Source organism: Anabrus simplex, chromosome 1, assembly GCF_040414725.1.
Source record: "Anabrus simplex isolate iqAnaSimp1 chromosome 1, ASM4041472v1, whole genome shotgun sequence".
Classification (NCBI taxonomy): Eukaryota; Metazoa; Arthropoda; class Insecta; order Orthoptera; family Tettigoniidae; genus Anabrus; species Anabrus simplex.
Genome location: NC_090265.1, coordinates 517,279,908 through 517,304,227, shown reverse-complemented (window position 1 = coordinate 517,304,227; position 24,320 = coordinate 517,279,908). Strand labels below are relative to the sequence as shown.

At 39.9% G+C, this 24,320-nt stretch overlaps 1 protein-coding gene across 3 annotated transcripts in view; it reads right to left on the bottom strand.

Annotated features, from left to right (window-relative positions):
• The window catches only part of LOC136868763 (zinc finger protein 271), a 148,921-nt gene that overhangs the window by 86,434 nt on the left and 38,167 nt on the right, over positions 1–24,320 (bottom strand). For 2 of the 3 annotated variants that reach the window (XM_067144800.2, XM_067144801.2), the window contains exon 2: positions 9,028–9,197. In XM_067144800.2, the coding sequence (XP_067000901.2) occupies positions 9,028–9,076 (49 nt within the window). In that variant the 5' untranslated portion in view covers positions 9,077–9,197. Of the gene's footprint in view, positions 1–9,027; positions 9,258–24,320 lie in introns of all 3 variants that reach the window. The other variant, XM_067144799.2, reaches the window with a different exon arrangement.

Below are 24,320 nucleotides of genomic sequence, written 5' to 3'. Positions count from 1 at the left end.
AAGATCACTTTCGTACCTATGTAGCATTCATGGGCTACAATTCTTTCAAAATTAAAATATTGCTAGTGATTAGCATTGCATTAAAACATCTATTATGTTTCAAAATCAAACAAACATATCATAAATAACCAAATAACTTCTCAATTGAATTAAAAATCAAATGTATGACCTCATGAAGTTCACCTTTAAGTATAGAGAATACCATGAATGAAGATTTGGAATGACTACCAATCTCTCAATATTAATAATATGTATTAATGACCATACATGCCAATAAATGCCTGCCATACTTGATATGCTATCAAATGCAACCTATAAGTAGGTACCTAATGTTGAAATATTCATTTAAACAAATAATCATGCATATTAGAATTCATTCTGATGATCAACCCCTGCCATATTATTCATAAGTATCATATTATGGTGCCCTTTATTATGTGATATGGATTATCTACCAATAAACATCTCTATTGTTTCGATAAATAGGTATTAATGATCCGCATCTGCACCAATATTTTATCCTTTATCTTCTCATATTTCATTCATTTCAATTATATCCTCACAGCATTAAAAACTCAATTCTTTCCTTCCTATCTTCATATAACATCATCTCATACCTCTATTCTCATATTTCACTTCATATCTAACGTAACACATTTCAATATTTATCTTATATAACCCACACTGATGCAAAAATTGTCCTCATCTTTAAAATAAATCAATTTCCAGATCAATATTTACATTTTCAATATCAACATGTCTTCCATCTATCTGTATATCCGTATCTAACCTTATCTCACTCATTTATGGCAACAGGTAACCTATATTTGTTAAACACGATATCCTACATTTCCCGTAACTTTCCACGCCATTCTATTCTTAAAATATTTCACACGTGTTATGGCATGATATACTGTAACTGACTGATATCGTAGAAATCACACTATCATACTATCATATAATATACTGTAGTCTCTTCCCTAATTGGATATGATCTTATTTTCTTAAGAAGACTGCCTAATTCCTTTCTTAAAATGACACACTATTGGGTCATTCACGAGAAAATAGATTATATTGACATGTCTCAAAGATATAAATGATCTATCACATGATTATCAAAATACAAGCAATCTACAATGCGTGAAAACTATGGAATTCAATTGATACTACTCTGAAACTCATTCTCCGCCTGCCGGGATTGTGTTAATTCTGTTAAGCCATCAGTTGCATTGGTCAGCCTCATTGTTCCGCCAATAGTCATCAGGATTTCCTCGGGAATTGAGCTCTGCTTTGCCCGTCAAATCGGCTGGATTTCCTCCGGACAGCTCCCCCATATTCTTCTTTCCAGGCCCATGATGTAGGTGTCTTGCACAATCGGGAAATACGAAATCATAGAAGAAATTAGTGAAAACATATTGACAAATGCCAAGCCTTCTTGTATAATAATGCTCTTAAGTATGGGCTTAGATAGATATTTGTCTTTTAAAAAAAAAAAATCTGTGCAGGCTATCAATATGCCTGCTTTAGCTTTATGTATTTATCTCAATTGTAGTTGCTAGGTGGATTTTTTAAAACTAAAATTGCGTATTCTAGTCGAATCTTTCTTCCTGTAACACAAGGCCTGTTCAATGCCCTCTTCTTATGATTTGGTTAGGTGGGTCTTGCCGTGTTTTTCGTATTCAATGAAATTCTTTTAATATTAAAATTACATGTATTTTACACGTCTAAGCGTATAATATCTCTTTCTTCTTTAGTTGATGTTATAACCTTGATGTATTTCCTTCCGAATCGCTCTTGTGGCTAACTTGCATGCGCTTTTTCTTTCAATGTGCATTCAATCCCTTTTTTTTTTTCTTTTCTAAGTGTTGGCGTTAACAATTCCACCATTACTTTGTCTCGCTCACGGCCACTAGGACTCTGATGATAACTGCTCCGTGCAATTCCACATTTCCTTGATGTTTTAACATCTTATGCGTACTCTTTAATTTCATTAGTGGTAATCGCACGCAGTTTGACTCTGCATAATTGTATTAAATAACACTATTGTATTGTATTGAATAGGTGGGAGAACAATATAAACATTCTAGTGTTATTTAATACAAATACTTTCAATACGGACCCAAGAATGTTTTTATCACGTGTAATATCCGCATAATTACTCTCAGAACAATGAAACGGCACACTATTGTTGATCTATTCGGTCTAAAGCTATATTGTTCTCATTCTGTGTTTCTATTATATCCCTCAGTCTTTTGTTTATGGCTTTCTCCATTATTTTTAGCCCATGTGATAACAGGGTTATACCTCTATAATGTTTACATTTCTTCCCATATCCTTCTCTGAACATTGGTACAATGCTTCCTGGTTGCCAATCTTCACGTATCCTTTCATATTTCCATATGACATTGAGGGCTTGGTATAGCCACTGCAGTCCAATGCTTCCTGCTGCCTTAATTATATCAGCATTGAATTCAACTTTTCCAATTGCTTTACCTTTGGTCCTTGCTTTCACAGCTCTTTCAAGCTCCAACCATGTTATCGGGTTCTCTTCTTTTTCTCCATCTATTATTTCCATTTTCTTATCTCCTTCTTTCTCCAAGCAGTCATCCTCATTATAAAGTGTTTCAAAATACTTTGCCATCACCTTCTGAAGACCCTTTTCGTCATGTACTATGGATCCATCTTCTCTCTCTAATCTTTTGTATTCCACATGTAACCTTTCTATCTTATTCTCATCCCTCTGATACATTTTTTGCTTTTCCTTATCCATTTCTTTCTTCACCTTGTTCCTTTCTTTTATTTCTTTTTTTTTTATTTTGTCTGTCCACCACCGGGTCTCCTTTTCCTCAACCTTTGCTTTTGTTCTTCCACATACCTCAATTGCTGCTTCCACAAATGTCTGTCTTAAATTGTCCCACTCTTCTTCTCCACTTCATATTTCCGTGTTACGCAACTTCCTTTTTATACAATCTTGGAATGCCATTCTTTTATCCTCCTCCTCCAATTCCCAAATCCTAATCTTTGGTTTCTTCTTCAATACAATTTTAGGGATTTTTACTTGTTTTAATTCCATAATTAATAATCTATGATCACCCTCCATACTTTCTCTCGGGATTATCTTTGTTTTCATGAAGTATCTTCCACATTCTTGGTCTGTTATTATAAAATCGAGGAGTGTTCTATACTGTCCATCCCAACAATATCGGCTGATCTTATGACTATCCTCTTCATAAACCATGTGTTCTTTATTATCAGATTATTTCTGATAAAAATGTCCAACAGTTTCTATCCATTTCTACTGCCATACCCATGTGGGCCCAGAACATTCTCATATCCCATTCTATCAGTTCCCACATGAGCATTCGAATCTCCCATTACCATGATCCCATCCCCAACAATATACACTGAAGAAAATGGAAATTGCAACACCCAGAAGGAGTGGCGCTAGACTGCTGCAATTGAACATGCAACACAAGTGTTCGGTTGTGATTCGATGATTACACTTTCAGGTCCCTCTGACCGCAAGTTTGGACAACAATCAATACAGGATGTGCCCACCTCAAACTGCAATACATTGATAAATTCCTCGAGGCATGGAGTCAATAAGGCCCTGGATCGCTTCCTGAGGAATTGTGGCCCATGCTTGCTGCACTGCACGGGTCAGTTGTTCCAGAGTTGTGGGTGGCTGATTACGGTTGGCCAGTTGTCGACCCATCATGTCCCACACATGCTCAATAGGACTGAGGTCCGGGGATCTGGTGGGCCATTCTAAGGTTGTGATGTCGTGGAGAGCTTCTCTGGAGATGCGTGCAGTGTGAACCCAGGCATTGTCCTGCTGAAACATCCCATTAGCAATGTTCACCATCATAAGGACAACCACTGGATTGAGTACCCTATCAACGTATTGTCGAGCAGTCATAGTGCCCTCAACAAGCACTAATTGTGATTTCACATTAATGCCAATAGCTCCCCAGACCATAATGCTTGGTGTTGGTCCTATGTGCCTCTCGACAATAAGATATGGGCGGCCCCTCTCCCCGGTACGTCGGGGCACACAATTCCGGCGATCACTGCAGGCAAGACAGAAGCGCGATTCATCACTAAAGACAACCCTATGCCATTCGTTGACCCACGTTGATCTTTCTCGACACCAGGCCAGCCTTACACGTCGCTGTTGTGGGATCAATGGAACATCTTCTGCAGGGACACGGGCTCGTAAGCCAGCTGCACGCAGGCGATTACCAACTGTTTGTTGTGTAACATGGGGTGCCACAGCTGCTGGAATTTGCACTGCTGTTGCATGGGGTTCCATCCAGGCCATCCAAATGATGCGGTGATCCTCTCTCACAGTTGTCTGTCGCGTTGCGCCTGTGCCAGGTCTACGAGTGTGGGTACCTTCATTTGACCACTGCTGCCATACACATTGTACCGTAGATGCCTGTCGGCCAACACGTGCAGCGACAGTCCTTAGCGATAATCCAGCCTCACACAGCGCAATTATCCGAGCCCTCTCAAACGGCGACAGTTGTTGATAGTGTGCTCTTCTCTGTTGTCGAGGCATATTTTACGGGGAACACTTCACTGCACAGACTGCAAGTCAACTACGCTACACCAGAGTCCGTTACTGGAGTTGATTCCTCCGCGACCAATCACGTGGGGAGACCTGTAGCAACAATGCAATGGGTCTGAAACTTTGATCGTTTACATACCTACATGGCATCGTTCCATATCTTGAAAATCAACACAAACGACCAATGCCTTCATGGTGTTGTAATTTCCATTTTCTTAAGTGTATGTTTCCAGTTCACTGAGGAACTCTTCTTTTTCTTCCACGCTACATCCTGTCTGTGAAGCATACACCTGTACTGAATGCGTAGCTAAATTTCTAGAAAACAGAACTAAGAGAAGATCCATCTTCTGTCAGAATAAATATAAAAGACAGAGTTGCATCATGAGATGTTTAAAATCCTTTCCTTATTAGGTGGAATTTGTTTATACAACTGTTGTCAACTAATAGATACCAGGCCCAGTGTATTAGATACACCTCTACTGAAGAAGATCCATCTCTTTAGTGGAAAACAAACTATATTCATCTGCATAGCAAGATATGTCTTGCAAGTGACTTTGGTCTCAATGCCTCCGCTGAAATTTGTTTCACAAGGTGTATTTCATTTTTACTCATATAAACCATTATCTGAAGCTGTAATGTTTAATACAGGGATTCGGCAAGGCAGTATTATTTGACCTTTATGGTTTCTTATACACAGTACAGCCATAAGTTTTGTCAGTACTTTTAATGTACTAAGTACTCAACAAAAAAGTGCAAACCCATGAATATACATATATTTTGAAAAAAGCACAAAAAATGCTACAGAATGAACATACTCCTATTCAAAATGATCACCATTTGCGGCAACACAGCGGCAAAGATGTTGAGACCACTCATCAATAGCAGCGTGAATTGTGTCCAGCAGAACTTTTTTGACAGCTGACATGATTGGTATTTTTAATATCCCAATATTGCGGTGCCATTTTTGACATGCTATTGCCTTGTTTTGCTTGCTAAAAGACTCTTCCACAGTGAATATTTATTCATCTGTGAATAGGATATCGCGATACTAACTCTCCCCATACTTCATTAACAAAACCAGGGATCGAACCTGGCATATATCCTTAAAATTTTTCAGTTAGTAAATGTGCAACAACAAACAAGCATTGACTTGTTGTAGGAAGCAGGCAATGTAAACAAAGGAGTAGATAGGGAGAGGAGGGGAGGTGTAAAGAAGGGGCGGGAGGGGTAAAGAAGGGAGGGGAAGGGGGAAGGTCAGAGGGGAGGGGTGAAAGAAAGAAGGGGTCCAAATAAATAAAAAAACAGATCATGGAAACACAGATAAGGCTTTTTATAAATAATGTTATACTGAACAGAACAATAAATGAGTTAGAGGATTGGGAGCAGCTGCAAAAAAGACCTTGACAAATTACTGTGTTGGAGTGAAAGTACCTCATGGGGATCACTATAAGTACCTAAGTACCCAGGTGGGGTATTCACATCAACAAGGCCATAACTAAAAATTACAATTCTCTTCAGATCTCCACAAGAATACTTGGGGGTGTGGGGGACTTCCCTCTTTAGGAGATAGGAGTGTGTAGATCTTCCATGATCTATCTTCAGCCTACATCAAAACTACAGCCTCTTCCTGTGAGGGATGGAAAAAAAAGGACCACCACACGGCAGTTGGCCTCTTAATTGTTCTAAGCTTGTTGACTGTTTGGAAAGATAGCCACTCCAATTCCCAGGACATCAAGATGGTTTGGCGTAGTTGAGAACAAATATCCGTAGCAGGCACATTCGCAGGGCTAAGTGGTAAAAGTACTGCTTCTTTTGCAGCTTGATCAGTAAGTTTGTTGCCCAGAAGCCCTACATGGCTTGGAAGCAACACAAAGGTATTTTGGGTGCCAGCTTTGAACAACCTGGCTAGAAGGTCATGGATTTGCTGCAGAAAAGGGTATTGTGGGAAATATGTATCAATAAACTGCAGAAAACATAACAGAACTCTTTTTCTACAACTCTACACAGTACATTACTCATGGGAAACACACAGGAACGGAACTCCTTCTCACAAGAAATTTTCAAAATGCCCTCTGGTTCATGCTTCACCTGAACATACGCGAAGTCTGTTGGCAAATTTATGTCATTTTCGGGACCTCTTGCCTATCACTAAATTCAATATTTATTGATGCTGGTCTTACCTTTAATGTGGATTCTCTTTTGGTAGCCTTCCATTAATTCCGTGTAAGTTCCATTTTGGCATACATTCGCATCACAGTTTTAATGGAGACCATCTGCCTTTCTTTCTTGCCAGGTATCTTGACCCTGCGGCCATCAAATTCTCGACTTTTGATTGGCTACCTTCACCTGGGCATGACTGAATATCGTAATCTATAATCTTCATTTCCGTATTGACGAACTACACAATTAGAAATGATTTCCACCTATCAATACCGCTTTGATAGGAGGAAATCCTTTCTTATTTCTAATTATGACTGAATATGTCATCGGCAACTTCCTTGCTGATTGGTACCAATAAGGTAGCCTTCCGCTGCTCTCTTCTGTTCACTGGCTACTCTTAGTAATTCAATATTATTATTTTCTTGAATTATTTATTTCATCTAATTGCTAATATTCTTTCTGGACCTTTTTTACCAATTACTTTGCATTTTTTGTTAGTTTTTGTCATTCTTTTTAGTAATTTAACTGTTAGTTTTCCAGCGCTATTTTTCATTTGCCGCATTGAGAACTTTCTATAGCTCTACATAACACCAGCTCCTGGCTTGCTGAAGAGTACTCACACCTTGGCGGACACACACGCACGCACGCACACACACACACATTCACCTGCTTATCTCAGTGCGAGCTTGGTGAAAGAAATAACATTGCAAATACTATTGTCGATGGCTTTAACTGATGTGAAAGATGCTCATAGAAGAAGAATAACATGCTGAGGCTTACTGGATTCAGAATCTCAACTGAATCTAATAAAAGGAGGTCCGTATAAGAAGCTTGGTTTACTGAACATGGAGAGAAGCAAATAAAACATTTGAGTTGATTACTCCAAAGTGGAAATAAAAAGAATTACCAGAGTACAACTTGCTTCAAGGCATGATGGATTTCAGGTAAAATCATGTTTTCTGGTTTTTGCCTTTTATAACAGAACGATTGCCACAGTTCGAACTCAAGAATGACAAGGTTATTATTCCAAAGGACATTCGCTTTGCACACCCCACATTCAACAAGTCTGGGGACATAGACATATTGATTGGTGCTGGACTCTATAGGAAAACAGTCATGGGTCCACCCAAAAATGAAGTTGTATGTCAACTAGGTCTGCAAAACACCCAATTGGGTTGGGTTATAGGCAGCAAAGTTTTAGAGAATAAACAAGACTCAACAACTGCATGCATAAAAATTAGCAGTCAACAATTATCAGATCAGATGGAAATATTCTGGAAGCACAAGTCAATTCTGGAAATTCAACATTACATAACCAAAGAAAGAATATGTAAAAGGCAGTACACAGGAACTGTTTCAAGGAATAAACCAAGTACATTCATCGTAAGTCTACCAATGAAGCCAGACCTCATCCTTGGAGAATCAAAAAATTATGCACCAACGAGACTAGAATCATTAGTCAAGAGATTAAACAGACAACCAGAACTCAAGACTGCTTACACAGATTTCATTGACGATTGTCAAAAACTAAGGCATATGAGCTTAATTGAAACAAACCAAAATGAAGAAGTGGTGAATTCATACTTCATACCCCATCAAGCAGTGGTACATCCAGATAGTGACACCACTAAAGTCAGATTGGTGTTTGATGCCTCAGCAAAGAAATTATTTGTGACATTACTCAACGACAAGCTCATCATAGGACCTAATATGCAGTGAGATCATTTTCACATCGTACTTAGACTGGAGGTTAAGATAGAGGAAAGGACGTCAAGCGGGAGGCCGAGAGCAAGACGGACAGACTCTGTCAAGAAAAGAATAAGAAACAGAAGAACGGACCGGAATACAATTACTGAAGAGGAGTGGTGAGAAGAGAGGCAATGGTGGAGAAGTACCATCAACACCCCGAACTTGTAGGAGCTGGATGGGGGGAAATGAAAATAATGAATGATGACTTAGATTTTGTAACCATAAGATGTGGAGAAGATGTTTCAGCAAATCCTCACCCACCCTGAAGATCCCGCATTGCACCAAATTTTGTGGAAAGTGGAACCTTCAGCTACTGTGAGGTTTTTATCAATTATTCACAGTAACAAACAGAATAGCATCAGGACTATACCATACAATACCACACTACCATACCATACCATACCATGAGATGTCTAAACGAACTGGGTGCTCCACTAGATGGTATTACTGCTGCAATTACAAAAACTAACCTGTCAACGACAGGTATACAACAGCTAATAGTAAATGTAATATAGAAACAAAATTAAAAGATGAAAATTAAACTATACCTTTTACAACTTCTGGCTCTTCAACTTTAACAGTGCATGCTGGCTCCATGGCACAGATGTATCTGATGTACAACAAGCAGTCACTATCTGTCAGTTCCTCCACTTGAAATTAATACGGTAGTTGTATTTTGAGAGGCAACACCAGGGCATGCGACCAAATCCGTACAAAACTGCACAAAATGAAGTAAAATTCAGGATATTACCACTGGAATTATCAGATCAAAGATGATCTAGAACACACAAAGCACATCTTCAAATTACAATCAGAGCATTCAATATGGAACAATTGCTATATAGAACACACTGTTTCGGGGCTCTAGCAAAAATCTAAGTGGATTTAGTTAACAAATCACCTCTACCACTAACTTTTGCAATTTTCTCTCATTCAGAGTGTTTCAAAATTACAGGTACAAACTGTAGTGGGGTATATAGGGCAATGAAACAAGGAAAAAAAAGTCACAAATAAATATAGGTCCAGAAACCAACCATTTCAGAAATATGATTTAATCATGCTTAATATTGCAGGTACCAGGCTTCACAGAGGATATCAACAGCATCATGTATTTGTAGCAGCATTTGAAGCAGTAGTAATGGCACCTCACACAATAATGCGACCATTTGAAATCGATGTCAGTCATCTCTTTGATCCCCCTGCAGGTGGGGGCGGTAGAATAACACACACGGTATCTCCTGCCTGTCTAAGAGGCGACTAAAAGGGGCCTCAGGGGCTCTGGACTTTGGAGCGTGGGTTGGCGACCGCGGGGCCCTCGGGTGAGTCCTGGCATTGCTTCCACTTACTTGTGTCAGGCTCCTCACTTTCATCTATCCTATCCGACCTCCCTTGGTCAACTCTTATTCTTTTCCGACCCCGACGCTATTAGGTTTGCGAGGGCTAGGGAGTCTTTCATTTTCACGCCCTTCGTGGCCCTTGTCTTCCTTTGGCCGATATCATCATTTTTCGAAGTGTTGGACCCCTTCCATATTTTCCCCTCTGATTAGTGTTATATAGAGGATGGTTGCCTAGTTGTACTTCCTCTTAAAACAATAATCACCACCACCTCATCTCTTTGATAGAAAATGTGTGAAGTACCTTGACAAATGCTTCAAATGGCTCTACAAACACAACACATTGTTGACATCCAATGTGGAGCAAGGTGCCTGTGTCTGGAACATAGAGCATGAACAGCACTGTAAGAGTTGCACATGTATTTACATCATAGCTCTGAAATGGTTAGTTTCCAAACATATATTTATTGGGATTTCTCCATGTTTCTATGTTGCTGACTCATCCCTACAAACTGCACTTATAATAAATTGAATCACTCCGTCTATACTGCATTTCCAAATAAAACCACCTCCCTCAATTAAAATATATTAGGATCATTCTGAATTGACGGTTTTCACTTTACAAAGGAAATTTAATGTGTCCTCCTATTCAGTACATACACATCTCCATCGTTAGATGGAGTAATAATAGTCAAACATGTTACAACTCGTTTGAGCCATCTTCAGTGAAAAAAAGGTTAAAGTTATTTACATAATTGATGCTGAAAAATGTGTTAAAACCTAATGAAGAAAAGAATGAAAACAAACGAGATATGACAGAAACAAACAATTGGTGATTATGGCTAGAGTTTCTTTGGTAATAATAATATCTTAAATAGTAGTATATATAAATATTCTATGCCGAATTTGAAGACCATATGTAGTTTTTCTTTTGTTGAGAAGAGGAAATAAAAACTCTTGAAGGAAAATTTGACTGCATATCACACTAAGGGAAATCTACTATGGAAACAGAAATAAAAGAATTACAGCTTTTAAATTTATATATCTATATATACATACCCAAAATACAGACATCAGAACATATCTGCATGGTAAATAAATTAAAACAATATCAGGTTAAAAAACTGTCTTAGAGATTCTGCGAACATTTTAAGGAAATTTAGCACTTTATCAAAGCACTTATTTCTGCAGTATCAGTAAATTTTGCATCACGATCACGTTTGAACTTATCTCTTAATTCATCTATATAAACATTTGTTGCTGTGATTATCATTTGTATTATATTGCTACCTATAAAACATTCTAAACATTCAATAGACAATACGAGCTATTCCCTTAGGGCCACGAAAGTGCATGATAATATTATGGACCCTTCTACGCACATTAGTATGTGGATGATCCCTTAGACACTTGAAATTGTCCTTAGCAGTGAACCATCCAGAATTATTGCTGCCGGTGCCTTCATCGTCATTTGTCGCCGGACACACGGGCGGGGTATCTTCCTCACTGCTTGTACCTTCTTCAGATTCAGTTTGGTGTACTTCGTGTGTAAGAATATCCTGTTCACTATCGTCACTATCACCGCTAATAATACTATCACTACTTTCATCTAACCACTGACTGATTTGAAAGTCATCTACTTGGCCGTCTGTGCAGCGACGTTCCTTTGCTCGGTCATTGCCAGCACTGAAACAGCAATGCTTGTTTCTAATACATCTGGCGTCTAAACGGCGTGCCTAGTCAAGCCGAAAACATACTCGCCAGTTAATTGCAACATTGACAGGCAGCTATAGAGAGCATCAACATTCCTGACAAAGAATATACTCTATACTACAACGAAATAAATGAGTATCCGGGGGTTAACGTAATACAATAGGCCTGATACCTGGCACTAGACACCCTACAGTCGCAGGTTTATGAGAGATTTTCTCTTGCGACAACGATCGACATAGTGACCTTTGTTCGTTCCTTCCATTAATTGTGGGCAGGAGCCAGTTAGTCTTAAATCATATGCTTTATGTTCTCAAGGCTCTTTATATATAACCATTCTCCCATACCACTGTCAAGGTCGCCTAACCACAAGCAAAAATATGAGTATACCTGAGTGAAATCAATAAACTTCATTATTTATAAATTATCAGCAAAATTATCCGCACTGTCATATAGTCCGTGGATATCTGCATCCGTGCAGGGCTCTAATTATGGCAAGGTTGTGGACCTCTCAGTAAAATAACTTGCAGTGTGTTATAATTAAAAAACACGATGAAATCACCGTGCTAAAAATTCAAAGAAACAGTCTGTCTCCGTTCAGTCAGCATCACACATAGTTAAGAGGGAAGCAAAAAAAACTTGAGAAATTAAGTTTGAGAGGAAACACGTGCCAGGTACAACGTATGTGACACAGAGTGGAAAACCACCAATGAAGTTCAAATTTTTTTAATAGTTGCACTCTCAAAAGGCCTGATCTTCTCAATTTTAGCAGTCCCGTTCTCAATGACCACGTCCAATGTTGGCTAGGTGTGTTTGCCTTAGTTTTAAATAATCAGGAGGGCAGCGAAAAATTGAGAAGCTGTGTTAGAGAAGATAACAGATGCCAGGCAAAATGTATGTGACACACAGTGGAAAACCGCCAATAACGTTCAATTTTTTTTAATAGCTGCACTCGTGAAAGGCAGTTTGTTAAGCCAATAATATACAAGATCAGTAAGAATGGGACTGTTAAATTTGAGAAGGTCACGCTCTATCGAGAAGGCAACTACTTGCTTTCTCAAGTTTTTTTGCTCCCCTCTTAACTATTTGTGATGCTGACTGAACAGAGACAGACTGTCTCCTTGAATTTTTAGCACAGTGATTTTGTCCTGTTTTTAAATTATAACACAGTGCAAGTTTTTGACTAAATGTCCACAACCTCGCCATAATTAGAGCACTGCACGGATGCGGATATCTAAAGACTATGTGACAGTGCAGATAATTTTTCTAATTTATAAATAATGAAGTTTATTAATTTTCACTCAAGTATTCTCTTATTTTTGCTTGTGGTTAGGCGACCTTGACAGTGGTATGGGAGAATGGTTATATATAAAGCGCCTTGAGACCATACAGCCGTAAATATCACTTAACCCTAACTGGCTCCTGCCTACAATTAATGGAAGGAAGGAACAGAGGTCAATATGTTGATGGTTATTGCAAGAGAAAGTCTCTCATAAACCTGCGACTGTAGAGTGTCCACCTATTCAATACAACACAATGTTATAAGATGAATTATAATATTTTATTAACAATGAGACTGGTTTCGATGCGTGTATGCATCATCTTCAGCCATAAACTTGAAAAAAGACAATAAAAACTTAAGGTTACAAGAACAATGTGTAATAAATATGTACGCTAATCTTATGAATAATTGGTAGAATTTGACATGATAAAAAATGTGAGCCGGGAGCAATAACTTATAACACTAGCTTAAAAGTTCTCTTTTTCTGAAAATATAGCGCCAATTCCTTTTTGAATAAGTAAGGTCTTATACGAAGTGAAAGTCCTCTTGATGAAAGTTCACCGAGTCTTGAAATGTAGGATAAAAAAACGTTAGGAGCTTCAGTCAAAACCATTTTCAAAGCACTGACTGAAATACTGGTCATTAAAATTGTATGTGGCATTCTTTCTTAAAATAACTGAACATATTTTAAAATTGACATAACAAGTTTTGAATCTGGAAAGAACGTGAAAATTCTTCAAGCTCCGTTTTACATGGTAAAATGCAGGTCTTCTCTAACTCAAAATAAACCTTAACGAATCTATGGCTGGAGTTGGTCTACTGTGTATTTATAATTTTATATTTTTTTAATGTGAAAATGAGGCGGACACCATATTTGCCCCAGGGTGCTAGACTGTGTTCTCTGTTCAAGGTGGGACCTCTGGCAGCGTGTGTGACGTGTGTAGTCGGGAGAACAGGCAGTATCTTCTCTAACTCCTTATAAGACCTTACTCATTCAAAAAGGAATTGGTACTATATTTTCAGAAAAAAGAGAACTATTAAGCTAGTGTTATAAGTTACTGTTCCCGGTTCATGTTTTTAATCATGTCAATTTCTACCAATTATTCATAAGTTTAGTGTACATATTTATTACGCATTGTTTTTGTAACCTTAAGTTGTTATTGTCTTTTTTCAAGTTTATGGCTGAAGATGATGCATACACGCAACAAAACCAGTCTCACTATTAATAAAATGTTAGAATTCAGCTTATAACATTGTGATGAACTGAATAGGTGGATCCCACTGTTTTGTTCCCATTATATTCTCGGTTCAATACGGATTTAATATGAGGTTCTTAAACTTTAACTATTGTATTATGTTAACAGATCTATCCGTTTAAATAACTTGGGTGTAGTATACCGTAGTGAAATGTTTACAATATCCACAGATAACCATTTGCAGAAGCGGAAAACCATTCGTGGATGCGTATGAAGAAACTCCGGATGCGGATAATATTTTCTATATCAGCGCAGGGCTCTAGCCACAGTGACATATTGTTTGTTTCCGTCATGTCTCATTTGTTTTCATTCTTTTCTTCATTAGGTTTTAACACATTTTTCAGCATCAATCATGTAAATAACTTTAACCTTTTCACTGAAGATGGCGCAAACGAGTTGATTATTACTCCATCTAATGATGGAATTGTGTATATATTGAATTGTTTTAATTCTGTCATGTCTCTTTTGTTTTTCATTCTTTCCTTAATTATGTTTTCAAACATTTTTTAGCATCAATTATGTAAATAACTTTAACCTTTTTTCACTGAAGACGGTTCAAACGAGTTGAAACGTCTGACTATTATTACTCCATCCAATGATGAAGATGGGTATGTTCTGAATAGGACACACAAAATTTCCTTTGTAAAGTCAAACTCCCTTAAGTCATAAACATTTAAGGCTTCACAATCAGTATGCCCTAAATCAAGTTGTTCTACTATGCTAAAACCACGGAAAACACCCTTTATCTCCAATGTGAGACCACCATATATCTTGTTTTCAGTAAAATATATCAGGAAAATAGATTAACATACCTCAAAGATAACAGCAGTTTTGTCAACATTACTGCTAAATATATTAGATGCTTTGGATTACATAAATGTTTTACTTCCTACCACATATCGTATTTCATCATCCACCTCGATACAGCATGTGAATCTTACTTACATCTCAGTAATAGAAAGGAACAAACAAGTGTCAAATCAAATAATAGAAACATGATGAGATAGTGTTCCTATTCATGTTCCTGTCTCTCTATAAATGACTTACTTGTATCTCCATTGATTTGCAGTGTTATATTTATTATAACTAAACGAACACTGGTACCTGGATACGGTATCACAAACACGTTATATATAATTAACATGTAGTAACTTTGAATTATAACTATTTCAAGTCTTATCTTGAGAATGGCAATAAACAGCTATGAGTAACATATGTCGTAAAATGAAGTGTAATTGTTGCCAACTTGTACTGGTGTCAGAAAGCAGCAATCAAGAATGAGGAAAACCTTTCAGAAGAAATAGACAACCGCCATGGCGTTCGACAAGGCTGCGTATTATCGCCTCTACTCTTCAACATTTACTCGGAAGCTATCCTTGCAGAAGCTCTTGAAGAACCGTCTACCATAGGCTCATTATCAACGGAGAACGTCTAAACCACCTTCGTTATGCTGACGACATGGTATTGCTGGCAGACAACGCAGAAGAACTTCAAGCATTATTAGACAAAGTGAATGTTGCTTGCAACAACGGAAGACTGAAGATAAACATTAAGAAAACCCAGTTCATGGTCATCAGTAAACGGCAAGACCTCCATGTGCAGCTCACTCTCGACAATAAACCCATCGCTAGGGTTCACCAATACAGGTATCTAGGATGTTACCTCAACCAAAAATGGGACTGCAGCCAAGAAAAACAGGTCCGCACTGGACATGCGAGAAGCATCTTCACGCAGATGAAGAAACTGCTCAACAACCACAACCTACAATTAAACCTAAGGCTCCGTCTGGTCCGTGCCTACATCTTTCCCATGTTACTTTATGGAATGGAAGGCTGGACACTTACTCAAGCCCTCTGCAAAAGACTATTATTATTATTATTATTATTTATTTTCCACTAATTGTAGTTACAATTTAGGGATGGTGAATGGAGAAAGGGCATAGCCCCATATACACAAAAGTGCCTCCATCACCACTTAAAATTATAATATACAAATATACAATTACATTCTACATGATGTTCTTATATACAGTTAAAATATTTACATAGACATATTTACATACAGTAATATTCGAAATATGGGTGTACAGACGGATGCTTCGCATTTCGTGGACAGACAGAATCCGGAATTCCGAGGTGTTGGATCGACTTGGAAAGAAGACTGAAGTCATGCTAACCATTAAAAGGCGGAAACTGGAATACTTCGACCATGTAATGCGGAATGATAAGAAAAGAAACCTGCAGCTTGTTATACACGAAAGAATAGAAGGAAATAATCTAGACGACGAACTCTATGGATGAAGAACATCGTAGACTGGTATGGGTTGGACACGATGTCTCTGTTCCATGTCACTGCATCCAAATTCAAGATCGCCATGTTGACCGCCAACATTCGCTAGAAGATGGCACATTAAGAAGAATAAGAATAAGAAGAAAGTGAATGAATCTTCAAAGGAATGGGGAGAGAGATCTCCATTTTACTCTAACTTTTTGCAGCTGGTTCCTCGACTTTAGGCTATTCTGAGTCTCACTGCTTCACCTATCTATCTGGCTTCACTTGATATATGGGGGACATATGGTCCAGGCCCAATCCATATATCTCTGAATTTCTATTCTTAAATCTTCATCCTCTTTCTTTGTCTTTATCTATTCTTAACCCCATTATAAAGTTGATGTCAAGTTTATCAAGAAATCATGTAAGGTCAAGACATGGAAATTGGAAGAAGTTCAATACAAGAATCCAACAAAGCCTGCCAAAGAGTGAAGTTACTAATGTAGAGGGAGAGTGAAAGATTTTCAAAGAAATATTTGTGGTTGAAGCTAAAAACCTATGGAGAGTCACAACTTTAATCAAAGGGGAAAAGGAAACACCATGGTGAAATAATCAAGTCCACACAGCTGTGAAACAGAAACCAAATAAAGAAGGTACTGTCTTTCTTTCCTACTGTTATCCCGGCATACAGAGTTCGTTGTTTTGCTATATTTCCTGCATTTCGCTCCATTGACGACATCTTCAAGTTTAAAGCCAACATCACAGATCAGCCTGGATGTTATTGGATTGCAGTTTTAATGGTCTTCCATGTGATCGTATTCCACCCAGATCAAACTGGAGAGCTGTTTTTACAATAAATAGTCCTGCCTTCCCATTATGTTACCATACCAGTGGAGACGAGCTTTCCTTACTTTGTCCACAATTGCAGCAACGCGCTAAATCTTTGTCATACACCTGCATTCCTCAAGCGGTCACAACAAGCCAGTCCAAGAGTCCATCGAAGCATCTTCATCTCCATAGTATGAAGAGCCTACTCAGGTTTCTTCGTCATTGGGTAACATTCTGCCCCATAAATGGCTGCTAAGTGTACCCTGGTGGTGTAAATTTTATATTTGATATGCTTAGCCATCTTTTTATGGCAGAGGACTCCAGTGACTTCTCTTCACTTGTGCCAAGCTGCATTTACTCTCGTCTGGGTATCAGAAGTTGCATCGCCGTGTGAGGTGACAATGGACCCTAGGAATTTAATACGCATGGTCTTCTGCAGGTCTTGACCATTAGTTGTAATGACACCACGAGTTTGGGGACTGCATTCTAGGTATTCTGTCTTATGGAGGTTGAAGCGCAGTCCATTCTCAGCCAGTCTATCCATCCAGGTTTGCACCTGGTATTGGACTTCAAGGCATGTTCATCTGCTTAAAGAAGGGTCCAGGTGTCCAGTGTCTGTATACCAGCTGAACTCCAGACCACACTAGTGATATTGTGGTGTAGAAATTTTATGCAGCTTACATAGACTTCAGGAACACCACGGCAGCGAAGAGCACACCAAATAAGGTTGTGTGGGACTCTGTTGAATGCTTTTTGAGGTCTAGAAATGCCATGTATACACACTGTGTTTTTCCATCAATAGGCCAGTGGCATGGATTGCATCAATGGTGCTACAGATGTTTAATGAATCCACACTGGTCGGCTGTTATATTGATAATGTTTCTGAGTCTGGTGTCCAACACTCACTCGAATATCTTCAATGTATGGCAGAGCAGTTTAATAGGGTAGTAGGTCAAGCAGACTTGCATCTCCTTTACCTTTCCAAATTGGAACTGTCGTGCTAGTTGTCCATGTGTGAGGAAGTTTGTTCTCGGTGATGATCTGGCAGAAGAGTGTAGCAAGGAACTAAGAAGTAGGCTTTCTGAGCATTTTCCATTTTCTGCTGGTATTTTATCTGGGCCAGTCGCTTCCCCATTCTTTATCTTCTTGATGTCTGTCATTATTTCTTCAGCTGTATTTAAGGGCACAGGTCTGAAGGTGGGAGCAGGACTTGCAATTGGTGGATGTGTAAATTCTTTGTTGCTGATGTCAGCAAAGTAGTCTGACCATCGTTGGAGGATAGCCGATTCGTCACAGAGTAGTTTGTTGCCAGCTCCCTTGATATGCACTACATGTCCAAAGTCCTGGGTTGAACGGTCACGAGAGTTAGCAAAGTGATATATGTTGTTTTCTCCTAATGGCGTGTCAAGCTGGTTGTACAGATCTTTGTAATAACTGTCTTTTGCAACAGCCACCGCTCTTTTTGTTGCTAATTTCAGTATGTACTTGATACTGGGGAAAGTCAGCATCAAGACGTGTGTTCCACCAAGTCTTCAAGGCCATCTTCCCCCCCTTTAATTACTTGCTGGACTTCATCATCCCTCCACCTGATCTGCTTGTCAATGTATTTCTGCCTAGGTATGGTTTTCTCAGAGTTACTGTTACTCCCTCGTGTATCTGTTTCACAGCAACTTTCCACATATCTTCTGCTGTTTGGTCAGGCTTCACAGAGAAGTTACTTAAGGCTGTCTTCAGTGCATTTCGCTGACATTCATTCTCTACCATCCGATTTGCTCTGGCCCAGTTTTAGGTATTTTAGGTTGTTTGATATTTTTCAGAATATCAACGATAAGCAAGCAGTGTTGAGGACAAAGCAGTTATACGGAAACACTTTGGTGTCTGTCACCAGCTTCAAATCTTGTTGTCAAACCATCCAATATAATCGTTCTGTGTAGCATTGCTTCCACTAGCATAGGTTGCTAGATATGTTAGCCTTTTCTTGAAGCATGCGTTGGTAATAACCAGACCATGAGGCTCTGCACAATTAAGTATGTGGCAATCATCATCGTTTCGGATGCCAAGTCCATATCCACCGTCGCATCTCATATATCCTTCCCGCTGAGACCCAACATGTCCATTTACGTCTCCTCCAAGGATAATGGACTCATCGGGAGGGGGGGGGGGGGGGAATCGCTCGAAGATGGGTATCAAGACTTTTCCAGAATTCATCCTTCTCATCCTCTGTACAGGCAGTTTGAGGAGCATAGCAAGATATAATATGGACAGTCATTGATGGTGAATAAGTCTTGATAGACATGAGCCTACCAACACTCTGCTGACACTTGTGATGATGAAGATGTGGTAGTGCTGGTCAATTACTACTGTCACACCATTTTATGCAGTACTTGTACCATGGTAGATGACTTTGTAGCCATTTCCATATTGTTGTACTTTTGAAACTCTCCACTTGGTCTCCTGCATGCAGGCAACGCTAACACATTTGTTATTCAGCACTTCTGTTAGCTCATGATGTCATCCGATCAATGTTCCAATGTTGAGTGTTGCAAATCTTAGTCTTACTTGTCGATGTCAGACTAGCTTCTTTAACCTTCCCCGTCCATGGGAAGATAATGCTCACACATTTTTCACGTCACTTGGGCGCAAGTGGCGCGCATCGCTTTAGAAGAACGCTCTAGCATGATCTGAATTTCGAAGAGACACAGCCATTGAACTCAGCATGGCTACAATAAAGAAGAGGAAAACAAAGTTCCCTGGACACGTACTGAGACATGACTCTCTTCTCCAAACAATCATCCAAGGTAAAGTACTGGGAGAGAGACCCAGGGGACAACCAAGAATGTCATACATCAGGAACTCCGTCGGTGAACTGGCGTGTTTTTCATACAGCAACATGAAGAGGCCATCAGAAGATCGCCAGATGTGGCTAGAGCGACAAGGCATTGCCTTTAGTAGATGATGATGATGATAGCCACTGATGCGATAGGATATTACTCAACTGACGGTTTGCTTTGTCGTCAAGTGCATTTTATACCTATTGCCAGGATTACAGAAGCTGCTGCTAACCTGGAGTACAGTCGTTTTTTGACAGCTGCCTCTAACACGAGGAGCAGGCGCCATCTTTTTTAATATGTTTGGTCCGCAAGAGCTATTTAATTTTGCTGAAGTCCAATGGAAGTCAGTTAGAAGGAACTAGATAAAGAAAACAAAGACAGGGGCAAGAAATCAACAACCAAGAAATCCCCAGACTCCAAGAAACTTGCTGTTAAGAACAGAGTAGTACAAGAAACAGAACAAGTTCGCAGACAGACTGGAAGAGGACAGTAGAAGAACTGCTATATAAAGTAGTGAAGAACAAGTGCTGTGATAAAGAAACCATAAAGCCAATAGAAATGGAAGAATTCTGTATGAGATGAGGGGGAAATCAGGGAAGACACTGAACCAAGAATCACATGACTGGAGATTGAGAAGGTGCTCAAGAGCATGAGGAAAGGAAAGGAAAGGAAAGGAAAGGCAATAGGTACAGAAAACACCGAGCGCGGATATGCGGCGAGCAGCAGGAATTGTGGGAACCCAGTGGTTGTACAGATTGCACAATGTGACATGGCAGAGAAACACCATCCCGGAGGATTGGAAGAAGGGCATAACTGTACCCCTGTTCAAGAAAGGAAGCAGGTGTAAAAGCATCAATTATCACAGTATTATGCTGCTATCTCATAGTCTGGAAATATTGGGGGGGGGGTCGGAAATCTTAGAGGAATCAGAGATACTGCCGAACCATTTCTAGAGGTAGAATAGTATGGTTTTAAGCCAAAAAGGGCAACTACAGATCACATCTTTCCAGTTAGGATGCTGATGGAGAAATACTGGGAGAAGGTGATGCCTCTGTTTTTGGACCTTAAGAAAGCTTATGACAGTGTACCAGGGGAAAATATTAGGCAATGCATGACAGAACTGCAGGTGCAAGACAGCCTCACAGACTAAGTGAAGATGACGTACAGAGAGAACAGAAGCTGTTTTCAAGTAGGTGGTGGTTTCTTGGACTGGTATGAAACAAACAGAGGAGTGCAGCAGGGGAGTTTGTTATTACCTCTTCTAATCATCATAATGCAGGTCATAATGAAATTACTTAAAAGAAAAGGACGTGGTGACCTACAAGCCTTCATATTTGCTGATGACACTGCCAACTGGAGTGAATCAGAAAAGAGACTGATAAACTAGATGAGCTGAAGAGTCACAGCCTAAACATCAGCAAGGCAAAGAGTGTGGTGATGGCAGTGCAGCAGGAAGAAGATGAACCAGTTGTCATGCTCAATGAAGTAAATCAGGACAGCATTATCTCAAAATACAACCTGGCAAAACACGCTGTGAACAAATGAATCAACAAGCCAAGACAATTTTTTTTTTTTTACAAGTTGCTTTACGTCGCACCGACACAGACGGTCTTATGGCGACGATAGGGCAGAAAAGGGCTAGGAGTCAGAAGGAAGCGGCCATGGCCTCAGTTAAGGTACAGCCCCAGCATTTGCCTGGTGTGAAAATGGGAAACCACAGAAAACCTCTTCAGGGCTGCCGACAGTGGGATTTGAACCCACTATCTCCCGGATGCAAGTTCACAGCTCCGCGCCTCTAACCGCATGGCCAACTCGCCCGGTTATATATGACCTATTATTATGATGGGGTCGCCACTCCCAAAGGCATTTTATACCTACTGCCAGGTGTTATTTTAGGCCACTCCACTCGAGTACAGATGCTACAAGTCTCCCTCTTCCGCCACCGATGCCGTACCAAAGTCCACCTTCTCTGCCACTGATGCCATTGGGGTCTTCACCAATACCCTGGGCTTGGGCCCTCCATATTTGTGACCCCTGGAGAGAGAGTATCCCAGTATTTTAAAGCCCCGCAGGTTGTACTGGATATTTCAACCTACTGAATTGTAGGGTCCCCCTATCCGCCACCCGGGGATGCGCCCACTAGGGGATAACAGGCACCCCCGACAAACAGGTCGGTAGCTTCTGCATATTTAAGATCTTTGTCACATTTGAGGAGATGAATTACTATTCACTTTCACCACTGTGACAAAAACTCACTCTATTCGGATTTGGTTGTACACCCCAAGAAGATAATATAAGAGGCTATCTTTGCTGAGGCGTTAACACCTAGTTATGGATATTATCTGGTCTGGGATTTGTGTCCTCGCAAAGCACCCAGGCGCTCAGAAGTTCCCACTCCATAAAAGGCAGGTTATAATCTTCTGAAGCCCGGGTGGCAAAACACAGATGATGGGTCAGAGCATGGAAATTAGGATGGTAATTCCCAGAACCAGACACACCCACAAAATGATTTCCTAGCTGATTAGCAACCAAGGGTGGATCAGTGACGATACGGCCTGCAATGAAAATTCCCGGTACAAAGATGGTCCTTGTACACCCGAAATGTGTAGTAGTTTAGACCACACTTGAGATGACTTGTGTATGCGATGTCATGGACGACACAAATCTTTCCTTTGAAGATTTCTTACTCTGTCAAATAATAACGTGAGCCTCAGCGTAGAGCTTTTTAATTGTTACCAAGTTGGCCATAGTAGGATGCTTATGATAGCATTTATGAGCATGACAACGTTCTTTTATAGCTGCTGCAATTTCTTCATTCCAGCAAGGAGCGAGTTTACACCAAGGGATCCCAGAAAAAGATGGAATGGACTCCTCAACAGCAGCAAGAATAACTTTTAAGATTTAATTTATATCATCGTAGAGGCTCCAGCTATTCGCGTCAAAGACTGCTAATGATGCGAACTTTGGCCAATAAGCACATTAAAGAATCTATCAGGGAGGCACCTCGATGTATTTCTGTTTCAACAAAGCAAGATTAATAATAATAATAATAATGCTATGTGCTTTACGTCCCACTAACTACTTTTTCGGTCTTCGGAGACGCCGAGGTGCCGGAATTTAGTCCCGCAGGAGTTCTTTTACGTGCCAGTAAATCTACCGACACGAGGCTGACGTATTTGAGCACCTTCGAATACCACCGGACTGAGCCAGGATCGAACCTGCCAAGTTGGGGTCAGAAGGCCAGCGCCTCAACCATCTGAGCCACTCAGCCCGGCAATGCAAGATTAATGGAGAAATGATCACTGTCACAGAGGTCATCGTGTACATTGCAACGAAGCAAGGAAGCAAGTGCTTGGCTGCACAGACTGATGTCAGTGCAGGAGAAGGTACCGTGCACTGTCCTGAAATGTGTTGGTTCAACTGTATTCAAAATCCATAAATTCAGCTGTCTTATTAACTGTTCCAACTTTCTTCCTCTGAGGCAAGGTATTTCAGAGCCCCATAATGGGTGATGGGCATTCATATCACTCAATAAGAGAAAAGGAGGTGGGAGCTGATCTATAAGATCAATTACATAATTGATATTAAGAGTGTGGCCTGGTGGGAAATAAATAGTGCAAACTGTAATTATGACAGGCAGCGAAACACATACCGCTACTGCCTCCATCTGAGTTCTTAGTGGAACCACTTCCCTGTAGGTATCAGAATGAATAAAAATAACGGGTCGATGCATAAATTTGTGCGGTTCTTATATTTTACTTTAGTGTCACTGTCACGCACTGTAACTCACAATCACTCAGTGGTGTATTCACCCCCACTCTCTATGACCTCCTGCCAACGTTCAGGTAGCAGTTGAATGCCTAGCCTGTAGAAGTGTTTTGGTTTTGACTGGAAGAAATCTGTTAGCCATTGGTCAAGAGAAGCTTAGTCAGGAAACACTAGCCCCTGAATGTGGTTAGAAAGAGTAGAAAAGATGGAAATCTGAAGGGGAAAGGTCAGGGCCATACGGAGGATGAGGAAGAGGTTCCCAGCTAAGTTCAGCAATCGCACCTTTGGTCAATTGCGCTGTATGCGGACGAGCATTAACATGGAACAATAAGACTGGTTGTTCTCTTTGTCTTTTGTTGTCAACAGCAACGGCAAGCTATCTTAGTTGGTCACTATACACAGCAGATGTAATTATTACGTTTCTCGGAAGAAGTTCATGGTGAAGAATGCCATCTCTGTTCCATTAAACACACAAGATGATTTTCTGTGGATGGGCACTATCCTTGACATGGAAAGTTGCTTTTTATGATGAGCTGAGCCACGAGACACTCTTTCCTCTTC